This window comes from Neospora caninum, chromosome XII, assembly GCF_000208865.1.
Source record: "Neospora caninum Liverpool complete genome, chromosome XII".
Classification (NCBI taxonomy): domain Eukaryota; phylum Apicomplexa; class Conoidasida; order Eucoccidiorida; family Sarcocystidae; genus Neospora; species Neospora caninum.
This window is the reverse complement of record NC_018398.1, coordinates 6,183,973-6,196,826: the sequence shown is the minus strand read 5'-3', so window position 1 is coordinate 6,196,826 and position 12,854 is coordinate 6,183,973. Positions and strand designations below refer to the sequence as shown.

The following is a 12,854-nucleotide window of genomic DNA, read 5'->3' as shown; positions in this document are numbered from 1 at the left end:
GGGGGGCTTTTCGCCTTGGATTCAAAAGAAGAAAGGGGGCAAAAAAGGGGGAATTTTTTGGTTTCCCCGTTCCCGGACAAAAGGGGGGGGAAAGGGCAAGGGGGCAAAAAAATTAACAAGAAGGCCTCCTTGGTTTTCTCAATTTTGGGTATTTTAATTTTAATGGTTAACTCAATTTTGGGTATTTTAATTTTAATGGTTAACTTAATTTTGGTTAAAAATTTTTTCTTTTTCTTTTTATTTTTTTTAATTTTGGGCAATTTTGGGGGGTGTTGGAAAAAAAAAAAGTTGGAGGGGGGGAAGAGTTGGAAAACAGTTAAAATTGTTTTTAAAGGCTTTTGCCTGGTTTGGGGTAATGGGCCTTTGGCTTAGGGAGGGTTTGTTTTTTTTTTGTTTTTTGGGGTTTTTTGGCCAAGGGGAATTGTGGTTTTTGAGGGGTAGGGTTTTTTTTGGAATTGGTCTTTTTTTTGGGGTGGGTTTTTTAAATGGGGGGTTGTTTAACCCCCCCCCCCCCCCCCCCCCCCCCCCGGGTCCTCCTTTCCATGTCTTCTCGCGTTTGATTCCTGTGCCTCTTTCTTCTGGCGACTGCGTGTTGTCCTCTTCGTTTGAATCCCAATCGGCCACGCATGCATCGAGCGTTTTGCCTCTCCGTGCGCGTGTCTCCTCTGTCTCTCCTGCCCCTGTGCGGCGGCGATTCGCAGGACCCCGCCGAGGCCGCGGCACTCGCCCAACAAGCCCGCGAGAGGCTTCTCGCCATTGCTCAGACTCAGGCGAAACTCCGCCGAGAGCAACGACATCTTCTGGCCTTTCTGTGGCGACTCGAGGAGCGGGGACTCTCGGCCGACAATGCTGATACTCCGTCGGCCGCTGACGGAGAGCGACTTGCCCTGGACGAGCAAGAAGAAAGCCCAGGGAAGTGGGAAAAAGTGATTCCCTCTGGAAGCTCTCAAGGTGAACAGAAGGCGAGAGACAGTGGATGCGAAGAACCAACTGCGCGAGAGACGGCAGGGCGTTGCGACGACGTGCGAGAGAAACCGAGGAGGACCGACGACAAAACGCGAGAGGCGTTCAGTCCAGCTTCTGTGTCTGGCGACGAAAGAGTCTTCGACGGCTTCTTCTCTGCTCTTTCCAGGTCGGTTCTCTATCCTGACGAACAGCAACTCCTGCTCCTTCAACTCGATCAGATCTCTCGTCTTCCTTTCTCCAATTCTCGCCGCGCATCTCCCCCCACCGGATCTCCCTCGCGCATCTCTTCCGCGCTTCGCTCTTCGCCTTCTGTCTCTTCCTCCTCGTCTCCCTCTTCTTCTTCCTCCTCGTCTCCCTCTTCTTCTTCCTCCTCGTCTTTCTCTTCTTCCTCGTCTTCTTCGTCTCCCTCTTCCGCCTCTGCTGCTTTCCGTCCCTCAGCGCCGGTGAGACGCGACACTCCCTCGCGGCCGGGCGTGCGGCCCTCTTTTTGGGGCTTGGCGACCTGCCGAGCTTCGTCCAGGACTCTCGCGTTCGCTCCGCGTGTGCGCTGGCCTCCGCCGTCTCCTGCGCTTGCCTTTGCACAGACGCGCGAAGCGTCTGAGAGCGAGAGGGGCGAATCGCAGACGGAGGACGCGACCGACGAGGCGTCCACAGACGAGGAGACGCGCACGCTCGAAGACGAAGAAGGCCTCCAAGACGAGGCGAGCAGCCTCGCTGCAGACCAGGGCGGGGCGTCCGTGAACCAGAGCGAAGTGGCGAAGCGGCAACGCAGAGAAGCGGCTGCAGAAGACCCTGAAGGAGAACCAAGAGCCGCGATAAGAACAAACCCAAACCCTGCACGCGGCTCGAATCACATGGCGGGTCTCATGCGCACGTGCATGCAGTCGCATTCCGCCCGTCGGCCGCAGGAGGACTTCCTTCTTGTCGGCGGGGAATGGCACGGCTCTTCCGCGGCTCGCTGTAAACCATCGTCAGCGAGAGAGGATGACGGGCGAATGGATACGGGAGACACTGCCGACAAACCACAAAAGGATCAACCCAACGAAGCAGGGAAGGGTGTACGCAGAGCCGATCCCGACACCGCTGGCACCCATTTAGAAGCTACGTCCTTGTGTGCGTCCCCTCCGTCTTCGTCCGCCGCAGATGCTTCTTCCACTGCTTGTTCTTCGTCTGCTCCTGCGTCTCCTCGTTCGCCTTCCGCCCTCGTTCGAGTGGCGTCTGCACTGCGTAAAGGGTTGCGCGGGGACTGTGTGTCAGCCTGGCTCTCGGCCATGCCCTCAAATGTTCAGGCGTTTTTTCCCGCGCCGCTGCGACAGCTTCAGTTCGCGCGACACCAGTCGGCGGCCTCGATCGCCGACGCGGCCGCAGAGCTGCGCGAAAAGGGCGAAGAAGCCTGGAGGCGAGGCGACGCCAACGCAGGCGTCGGGTTCTTCTTCTTCCACCTTTTCCTTGAGGAAGTGCTGAGGTGCGCGGCGAACGGAAGCGCATGCACGTGCGCCCGGTGCCTGTTTGTCCCAGACTCGCAGTGGACAGAGTGCGCTAGTCAGGAGACAGAACAGGCCGACGAGACGCGCGAGGCAAAAGAAGAGACGCCAGAGACAGACGCTGAGGAGCTCCTGGCGGAAGGCGCGGCAGCAGTAGGCGCACGTACTGCGCACCAAAGAGGAGGGGAACCTGGAGCGAAGCGCGAAGACGAGGAACTCGACGCAGGCGTGCAGGCAGGCCCGCAGAGCGACTCGCTCGACGAGCGTGCGCAGACACGCCCGGGAAGGGTAGGGACGTGCGTGGGCCTCGAGAAGGCGAGATCTGAGCGGGAAAGAGGGAGCGAGAAGGAGAGTCGGCAGGTGACTGCCATCGACAAACAGGCCGGTGTCCGTGCACAAACCCGAGAAGAACGAGGCTTTTCGTCTGAAGCTAAGACACACCACAACCCGGAGGGGGGACAACGAGACCGGGAGAATCTCCAGCAGCCTTCTTCGTCCGTGTGTTCCTCTTCCGCTTCTGCCTCTTTGCCCTCTGCTCCTTCTTCCGCGCCTTCTCTGCCAAACTGGATCTCGTTCTTCTCCTGGACTCAGCCCCCGCAAGAGGAGACGCCTGCAAATCTCGCGCCTCCACTTTCTCGCGCAGACCAGGCAGAGAACAACGAGTTGATTCCTCAAGCTCGGGCTTCTGCGACTGCCTGCTCGCCCGTGCAACCTGTGGCCTCCTCGTTCTTGTCCGTCTCGTCGTTCTCTTCTTTCCCCACTTTGTCTTCGCTCTGGCAGGTGCATGCGCCTCCTGCATGCGAGCGAGCGCGAACGGTCTCTTCGCCTCGAGACGGCGCATTTTCGGTCTCTGCGTCCTCGTTTCTTTCGGCGGAAGACGCGGATGCAGCCCTGGCGAGTCCGGCAGCGCGGAGCAGTCCCGAGGGGAATCTCTCCCAGAGTGAAGGCGAAAACGAGGAAAGCAAAAGGCGCACAGCCGACCTCGGCTGTCGGGCGTCCGTGGCCAGCGGGGACAAAGGCGGCGCCGAGAAGCACGAAGGCGACGCGGGCCGCTGGCAAGGAGAGGACGGAGTTGCAGCGCTCGGCGAAAAAGGCGAGGGGGAAGAAACCGAATGCGGAGTGGAGACGGACGGCAGCGATGTCGAGGAGCTGACGTGCGTAATCGTCGGAGAGCGGCGAGGCGGCGAAGCGACTCTTGGCGAGGAGAAAGAAGCGCATGCAGACACTCAGAGAGATCCAGCAAGCAAGGAGGGGGGAAACGAAGGAAAGGCCCGAAAGGAAGGGCGAGACAAGGGTGGACCCAGAGACTCCGGACCGCAGCGAAAAATGCATGGCCAGGGGGCTGCTCCGGAAACCGGATCTGTCTGGCCAAGCCACGCCCAGGCCTGCGTCGACAACACTCCCAGGGAAGAGCAGGAACGGAAGGAAGGAACGGCTGAGGTTATTGACGTCGACGGAAGTGAAGCCTCGAGTCCGCCGCGCACAGACAGCCAACAGAGCCAGAAGCGATGCCTCGATTCCCCACAAACCCCGAAAGACGAGAAGGGCCATCGTGGGCGAGAGAACGGGACAACGCTGGTCTCCAGTCTCCCTGGGAACGAGACACGGAGACGAGGAAGCGAAGAAGCAAAGGAAAACGAGAATGCCTGTCAATGGACAGAGCGGCCAATCGAGATCGAGACAAGCTGTTTCCAGAAGTCGCTTTCTTCTTCACAGCCTCAGCCGTCTTCGCCCTCCGCATCTCCGCGGGCGTTTGCGTCTTCGTTGCGTTCTCTCTCCAGTTCACAGGGATCGACGTCGTGCCGATCTCTGTTCTCGTCTGCGGAATCTGGGAAGAACCATGGCCTGCACGATCTCGCCGCTCTCCCTCTGCTGGAGAGGCTGAGGGCTCGTCTCGGCGGGGGAGCGTCTCTCGCGTTCTCGCCGCAACCTAGTCAGCCTCCTCGAGATACCAGAGGCGAATCTCCTTGTGTAGACGCAGAAAACGTAGGAGTCGAACACGTACCTACCCCTTCCCCCGCAGCTGCTACGACTCTTCCTCTTTCTCCTGCTCGATCGTTCCCTCGTGCTCTGTCGTCTTTCTCTCCTGCCTCGTCTTCCGCTTCCCGTTCTCCCTTCCCCTCTTCGATCCTGTGTGAAATTGATTGGAGCACGGCCGACGCGAGTTTGGTCGCGGCGTTTGGTCGCCATTTCGGTCTAAAGAAGCGACTTCCGGACCCGCTTCTGCGTCGCATGCTTCACCGCATTTGCGTTTACTTGGTGACGCACGTTCTGCATCCGCTCTCCTCGCTCCCGCCCTTTGATTTTCTCCGCTCCACAAGCCACACAAGCTGGAAAGCCCCAGAGCCCCAAGCGGCGTCTTCTTCTGCCGAGGAGACACTCCCGCGCAGTTCAGAACGGGCGAGTTCAGCCCTCGCTAGACTGCCGTCGCGTCGACACGGGGATTCGACCGTCTCCCCTTCATCCGCCTTCTCGCGGCAGAAACAGGCGACTCGCGGCGGAGGTGAAAATGCGCCTTGGGGAGGAGCCGAAGGCGACAGCCTCGCCCTGGGAGGGGACGAAGGAGGCGCGGGGCTCGAGAGGAGAGAAAACATAAGCGAGAGAGAAGAAGGCGTATGCAGCACCCCTTTGGCTGTGGGCCAGAGACGCAGTCGGCGAGGTCGAGAGGAGGCAGCAGACGAGGAGGAGGAGAACGGGGAAGAACGCGCAGCCGAACGAGGGGAGAAGAGAGGCATCGGGGTTCCGGAGGCGTACAGGCAAGTGGCGGCATGTGGAGAAACAGAGAGACGACCCGAGGGAGCGGAGACAGAGACAGTTGAAGGACAGGGCGAGACGAGGCGCGGCCGAGCGAAGGCGTCAGAGAGGAAGAGAAAGGGCGGCAAGCGAAACAGCAACGAGGACAGACAGCGGAGAGAGGAACGGGAGGATTCTGAAGAAGCAAAGGCGAGGAGAAAGAAGAGACGGACACCGGAGAAGCACGAAGTCGAAGTTTCTGCAGAAGCGATTCAAGTTGCCATCATGGACCATGACCAGTTGTACGAAAAGCTGCTAACCCACCAGAACGTGGAGCTGAAGGAAGTGTACCTACATCTCAGAGGTGAGTGACAAGACTCTCGAAAACGATCACATGAAAGTGACAAGAGACAGAACGGGGAGGCGACAGGCGGGAGCGCGGCAGTGGCCTGGCTTCGGTTGTCCATCTCTGGAGTTTTAAGGAAGGTCGCGGCATCCGTTTAGAAACCAAATGCGAACGCGGTGAAAACCGCACGAGTGAGGCGTCCAGCAGTTTGGTAGACACACAGGAAAGACGACGAGAAGACGAACGGGAAACCTAACAGACACGGATGTGCCTAATCTTGCACCGCATATATATATATATATATATATATATATATATATATATATATATATGTCTGTTTTTCTCTACATAAATATCTATGTATATATATGCACATATGAATACAGATAAATGTGTAGGTATTTGCATATTTGCATACATCCGTTTATCTACGTATATATTCATTGTGGGGTGCCGTAAACAGATGTGGAATACCCCATGGCCTTTGCGAAGAGAAAGCCGGGCGTGTGGAGCCCTTGGAGGTGCGAGTGGCGAGCTGTGAGGCAGGAGCAATGTGAAGCAATGAGAAGTGTGTTTATTCCTCTCCGGTCGTCTCTCGTGTGATTTTTCTTCAGCGCGAGGCATGCAAGTCAGCATGGCAGCGACTAAGGCGTATCTCCAAGCTGCTGGAGTTTACTTCGCCACCCCTTGGCGGTCGCAATCCGGAGAAGATTAACCATATCATTACACTTTCGTCCTCTCCGTCTTCTCTCTCTTCTTCTCAATTTGCCCTTTTCCTTCTTTCATCGGCCTCTTCTTCGCCAGAATATCCGTCCTCGTCCTATCTTTTCTTCTGTCTTTCATCTCCATCTCTGTCGTTTTCCTACCTTTATTGTCCTATCACTCTTCTATCTGCATTAGCCGTCTTGCTTTTCGTCCATCAGCTTCTCTCTCTCCCTTTTGTCTTGCCTGATTTCGTCTGTATGGGCACGCGTCTACGTGCGTGAAAACGATTGACGGTGCTGGCCTGCGGTGTAGGGTTTCTCGTTTCTTTGGGAGGTGGTGATAACGCGACGAGCAACCTGTTTGAGATTCTTTTCTTCTTGGCGCAGCGAAGGCCAGTCTATGCGTCGGGTTCCTGGGTCGAGCAAGGCGAACATGCTGTTTTTTTGCTCCGCGTTTCCGCCTTCTTTCGCGCGGTGACAGTCTTCCTCTTAGCGCGTCTGTACGCTCCTCTTCACTCTGCAACTGCGAATGCTTTCTCCGCTCAAGAGACTCCAGGACTGTCTGCTCTCGGTGCACAAAGACACACACCTACAGCTAAATATATACATATACATATATATATATATATACATATATATACATATATATACATATATATATATATATATATATAAATAGGTAGATAGAAAGATATATCGGTATGTGTCAGATAAATGTTGGTAGATATCAACAAGCGTATCTATACACGTATGTCTCTCTATGGATATTCAGCCCGACGTTGGCAGATTTCAATAAGTGTAAGTCGATGTCCCCATACGTATTCATCTACATCTAATTATATATATATATATATATATATATATATATATATATGAGCATATGCGTGTGAATATATACGCAGGGTGTGACAGACTGTAGAGACGGCCAAGTATCGACACATCAGTACTCCGTTAGTTGCCTAAGATATTTCTGGTCCTCTGCATTCACAGTGCGCTCTACATGCATATATATATATATATATATATATATATATATATATAAGGAGGTAGACCGCACGTGTGAATGCAGAGGACAGCAGGCGGTGGACTTCATTTCAGCTGTCGTCCTTGGCCGATATTCTCAGTGGTTTCCCAGGAGACACCCCGATTGTGGTTTTCCTCTAACTTTTGAAAAGAATCCCGAGAGTTCTAGGCAGTTCGCTCTCTCGCTGGCGGATATTCCAAGGCGCGCGCAGTGCCGCGAAGGCGTGCGGGTGTAGCTACACCTGAAGGCGAGTTGTTGAGGTCGAGTCTCGAGCAGCAGCGCATCAACAATCGGCCTGTTTCGGGTAATTGGGAGAGAACACTTTCTCAGTTGACAGCGGCAGACGAAAGGGTACGGTACACGCCTGCACGACAAATGAAAATTGAAGTGTTCCGTAACTAACACGCGTCTCGAGACAGAACTCGTCAACTCCCCTGTCTCCCCCCTCTCTGCCGATCCAGACCCTGAGAGAGCGAAGCAGCCTGCCAGCCTCGGAAATGCTTTCTGCCTGGCGCTTTTTACGTTCTTTCCGGCGCACTCGAGCGCCTGCGCTCAATCCTGCTCTTCGCTTCTTCACTGCCTCCCCCGGCTGCAACCCGATTCGTCAGACTTCAAGACAAAACAGCTCGGCTCTCTGAGGAGATCCTCCACTCACGCGCAGGTTGCATGCAGATCTTTGTCCTTTGCCGCTCGCTTCTCCACCTCCGACGGTGCCACGTCCACGCCGTCGTCTCGCCGTGCACGGTCTCTCTCCCGCGTTTTCGGGCTCCATGCACTTGATTCTCACAGTCTGTTCGCTTCTTCATCCCCCCCCCCCCCCCCCGTCCCCTCGCTCCTATGCATCGGATCTCCGCAGACTGCTCTCCCCGCTCGTCGAGTCGCTTCGTCCCTTCCTTTTCTCACTTCTTCAAAAGCAAACGACGCCACGGACGGACTGTCCCACCGGCGCTGCCCAGGCGACGAGACGAAGCGTCGAGATTGGCGGAAGACGCACCGGAAGAACAAGGAGACGGAACAATGGAAGGGTCAACGTGAGGTTTGCTGGGAGTCCGTAGATCGTGGCCTTGTGGCGGAGGGAGTTCGATCCCCGCCGAGCCGCCTGAAAGACGGGACGACCGAGCGACGCGTTTGGCCAGGTCTTGGGCGCTGTGAAAAAATGTTTTGGTTTCTCTCCTCACTCCGCATTCTTCGTTTTCGTCTGCGCTTCCCACGGCTGCATCCTCGCCTCTGGGCGATTCGAATCCATCCGCTTCTCTCTCGAAATCCTCCACCGTGGTTTCTGCCTTCGCGAGTCTTGCCTGTCTCGTCTCTGTCTCGTGGTCGGCTTCTGCATCTTCTCCCTGGCTCCTGTCTCGATCTTCGTCAATGCAAATGTAATCAGCTCCTACCTCAGGGGCCGTTTTCCTGCTTCGCCTCGCCTGATCGTTCTTGCTCGCCTGCCTTTCCCGTCCACTCGCTTTCTCTTTGTCTTCCTTGCTTTCTTTTCCTTCCCGTTGGCCCTGTCTCGCGTCTTCCTGTCTGGCGTTCTCGCCTCTATCGGCGCCTTCGTTCGTCTCCCTGTCTTGCAGACTCTCCACAGCGTCTTGCCGGCCTCGTGCATGCGCGAAACAGCAACTCTCGAGGGGAGCCAGTCCTTGCGTCTCTGTCTCCTTTCCCTTTTCCTGAGAGCTTTCCGCCGCGTCTACCTCGTACTCGAAGTCACTTTCCAGCGTGATGATTTCCTCGGCCGCCGTCGTAAGAGGCAAAACACCCCGAGTGGTGTGTTTGTCTTCGTTCTGGGTTTCCTCCGCTTCTCGCCCTTCGGCTCCTCCGCCTTCAGCAGCCGCCGCAGAGAACTCTGGGCATGCCGAGGCTTCTGCCTGCGAACGCCCTCGGCGCCATTCGTCCTTCTCTCGCTCGCCTTTCTTTTCCGTCTCCGCCTTCCCCAGGCGCAGCCCGCCGCCCGTCTCCCTCGCACGCAGGAGCGGAGATCGCGAGGCGTCAGAGCCGCCAGCTGACAGCCGCCTTCCCACAGCCGCGTCCGAGGAAGCAAGGGAAGAGGCGGCAGGGACAAGTGACTCCAGAGACACCACAGAACGCGAGTGGCAAGGGGAGGGAGCGGACGAAGCCGAACCAGTGGAGGAAATCGACGACGAAGAGAGACACGCAAGCGACGTGAGTGTTTGGCGGCCTTTCCTTTTTTCTTCCAGCAAACGCCCCCACATCCCGGTTCGCGTCGGAGGACTGCTCCGCTCAAGAAGGTCTCTGATATCTGTGTCGATTTCGACGGCGTCTTCTTCGCTCGCCTGGCTCTTTCGCTTGTGCTTTTTCTCTCGGTCGAGCTCGCTCTCGCCGCGCTTGGCCGTTGTGCCGCCCTCAGAGACACAGCCTCTCTCTCCTGTGGAATTCTCGGCCTTTCCCGACCCCTCTCCCTCGTCTTCGGTCTCTCGCGCTTCTTCTGCCCTGCTGCTTTCCGGGTTTCTGCGTCTCTCTCGCTCTTCCTTCCAGTTTCGATTCTCGTCCATCAGCGTTCTTCCGCCTTCTGGGCGCTGATCTCCCGAGTCTCCGCTTCTTGCAGCCGCTCGCCCGGGGGTGTCTCCTCGCTCTCGCTTCGGCTGCAGGCCGCCCGCGGACAGCGAATGGAAATGAAACAGTTTTGCCTCCGAGACGAACCGCGAGAGGCGGAGGCTTTGCCCACTTTTCTCGGTTTTCGAGGCGGTCACCAGCAGCTGGGTCTTTGCGCGCGTCATCGCCACGTAGCAGAGGCGCCGCTCTTCGTGCAGTTCCCGCTCCTCCACCTTCTTCTTCTCGATCATCGTCGCCCACGCGCGTTCCTCTTGCAGGCTGCGCTTCTTACGGGCCTCCGCACTCAGCGCGACTGAGCTCGAGGAGAAGGGGACGGGAGCCGGAACAGCAACCGACGGCGGAGGTACGCAGAGAAAGGAAGAAGAGGAAGAGGATGCACAAGAAGTAACAGAGGAAGACGGAGCACATGCGGCCGGCAAGGCGGATGATGAGGCGCGAGAGGGACAACAAAAGGCAGTCGGCAACGAGGGATTCGACGAGGCAGAAGAGGGGAGAGGAACCCGCGGAGGAGGCCGAGGACGTGGAGGGAGACACACAAAAGACCCCGACGCGTCTTCACTCGACAGGGGAAGGTGCCTACGATGCGGGAAGACACAGACAAAACGCGCAGAGAACAAGGAAATGCAGCTGGCTAGAAAAAAGAGAGGAGGGTGCTTTCGCCATGGGACCAGATTTGAAAACGAAAACGCACACATCCAGGAACCCGCCGAGACGCGGGTTGGCGCGGCCTGTTTCGAAAGGAACGGGGGTCGGGAGCGAGACGCGTCAAACGCGTCATCTCCTCTCCCTCTCATTTCAAACCTTTCCTTCTCGTCCTCTCGCCTCCCTTGCTTACGGACTTCACTGCCCTCGCTCTCTGTTTACTGACTTTTCTCCCTAATACCTATCTTACTCTCTTCTCTCTCATATCTCTTCTTTCTCGTATCTCTTCTCTCGTTTCCCTTCTCGCTCCTTCTTTTTTGTCACTCTCTCCTCTCTCTCTCCACGTATGTATGCAAATGTCTGGAGAGAAATGTAGTTGTGAACAGTGCTTCTACGTCGCTTTCTCTGTCCATTTCCAAATGTGTCTCGTTTTCTGTCTCTCTACCTCGCGTTCGCCCTCTCTCCTCTCTCTGTTTGGCCGTCCTCCTGCTTCCGTTTTTTTCGACGTCTCTGCGTACTCACCCCTCGTTCGCTTTCGCCAGAATCACGACCGGCCACTCCAGGCCCTTCGCCTGGTGAATGGTGGAGAGGAAAATCGTGTTTTTCCGGGCTTTCTCTCCTTCTCCGCACCGGTCATTCGCTAGGTCTTTGAGGAACCGCCAGACGCAGTCCCACCCTGTCGGTTGCAGGGCGTTCGGCGTGTACCCTTCGGCGAGCCGCAAAAGTGCCCAAACATCCTCCAGTTTGTTGCTCAGAGAGGAGGCGTCGGCTGCTTTTGCTGCCGATGCCTTTGCGTCTCTCTCGCCGTCGTCGCATTCCAAAAGGCCGCCTGACCGCTCATTAGAGTCTCCGATTCCATCCCCTCGCGCTTCACCAGTACGCGCCGCCTTCTTCCGTCCCTTCTTAGCCGTCTCCCTCACCGTCTCCCTCTCCGTCTTCTCGCTGGCTGTCTCCTCTTCGGAGACACCTGCGAGGAACGCCTCGACGCCAAGCGCTTTGAGGATAAAGAGGACGACATCCCCCGCCCCCGCGCTCGGCTGCTGAGTGAGGCTTCTGAGCTCCCGCAACTGCTCGAGGAAACGCCGCAGGCGAACCACAGCGGAGGCCGGACACTTTGCCTGCTTCACCAGAGACGCAGACCACGAGGACGGTTTGTCGGTCTCCCTCGGGAGTCTCCGACTCGCTGAGTTTCCACCAGGCGACGAAGACGGAGAACGCGAAGAGGCGGTTGGGCGAGGGCCCGTTCCTTGGCAGCTGTCGGACTTGTCCGCTCCTTCGTTTGTTCGTGACAAGAGCGAAGGGCCGTCCTGGCCTTCGCGGCGTTTGTCTTCACCTTTGAGGACTCCCTTTCTGTCACCTTCCTGCGTGGGTTTGTCGAGCCCAGCGATGAGGCAAGCTGCCTCAAAGAGGGAGAAAACGCGTGCATCCTGATCTGCTCCGTACAGCCTTCTTTCGGTTCTCCGGAGACGATCCACCCCCTCCAGAGGACCCTCTCTCCATTTCGCGTCCCAACTGACCAGGTTCTTCCCTCCGGCCTGCTTGCCTCTTGCCCCGCCTGCTTCGCCGTCCCCGTCGTCTTCATCTCCTAGCTCGTCGCTCTCACCGCGTTCTTGTGGACGGCTTGCTTCCCTTTCTCTCTTTTTCCTTTGCCCTCCCTTTCCTGTCCTTCCTCCCTCTTCGTCCTCTGCGTCTTCGCCCGGTTCGCCTCCTCTCCCAGCCTCGGGTTTCCCCTCGAGACTCTCCAGGCACCGGCAGAGCGCGCGAACGAGGGCGAGGCCGAGGCCGCGCTTTGGGCGATTCAGCACGCGCAGGAAGGAAGCGTCGTGGGCGAGATCCACAGCCAAGCGCAAGTACGCACAGACGAGAACCACGCTTTGCTTCCTGAGCATATGTGTTCCTCGCCTTTTCAGGGCCGTGCTGTGGAGAGGCAACGCAGAAGGGAAGGCGAACGACGGCCAGAGAGGACACAAGAGCGAAGGGTCGGGAGGCCGGTCTGGCCGATACCACAACGACGCCGGCGACAACGGAGAGAAACTCGGAACTGAAGACGCGGAAGAAGCATTTGCACGGAGAGCGGAGAGGGGAGAAGAGGAAACAGCGGAAGCACAGGAAGGAGAGGCAGAAGACGCGGGATGCGAGTATTTCTGCGAGCTCGTCTTCTTTTCATCCAGATGCTCGTCGGCTCGAACCGTGGACCACGCCGCTTCCTCTGATCCCGGAGGGGACAGTGCCAGCATCGGCAGTGGGTCTGTGTCGGGGAAGGGCGAAGAACGAAATGCGGAGTGGAGAACCTGAGGATCCTGCAGGAGATCTTCCAGATCCTTCAGCCCTCTGTTGGTCCGGGCGAGAATCACAAAGTCCCCCCAACACAGCTTCCGCGTGTGCTTGAG

At 57.1% G+C, this 12,854-nt stretch overlaps 2 protein-coding genes across 2 annotated transcripts; one reads left to right on the top strand and one right to left on the bottom strand.

Moving 5' to 3' along the window:
- Positions 1–626: 626 nt before the first annotated feature.
- On the top strand, positions 627–6,244 carry NCLIV_068350 (conserved hypothetical protein; the record flags this gene model as incomplete). Its single annotated transcript, XM_003886387.1, has 2 exons — positions 627–5,547; positions 6,144–6,244. The coding sequence occupies 2 exons, from the start codon at positions 627–629 to the stop codon at positions 6,242–6,244; spliced, it is 5,022 nt and encodes a 1,673-aa protein (XP_003886436.1).
- A 1,912-nt stretch (positions 6,245–8,156) lies between these two features.
- On the bottom strand, positions 8,157–12,701 carry NCLIV_068340 (hypothetical protein; the record flags this gene model as incomplete). Its single annotated transcript, XM_003886386.1, has 2 exons — positions 8,157–10,398; positions 10,987–12,701. 2 exons carry the CDS (start codon positions 12,699–12,701, stop codon positions 8,157–8,159), a joined length of 3,957 nt encoding a protein of 1,318 aa, XP_003886435.1.
- Between the last annotated feature and the right edge of the window lie 153 nt (positions 12,702–12,854).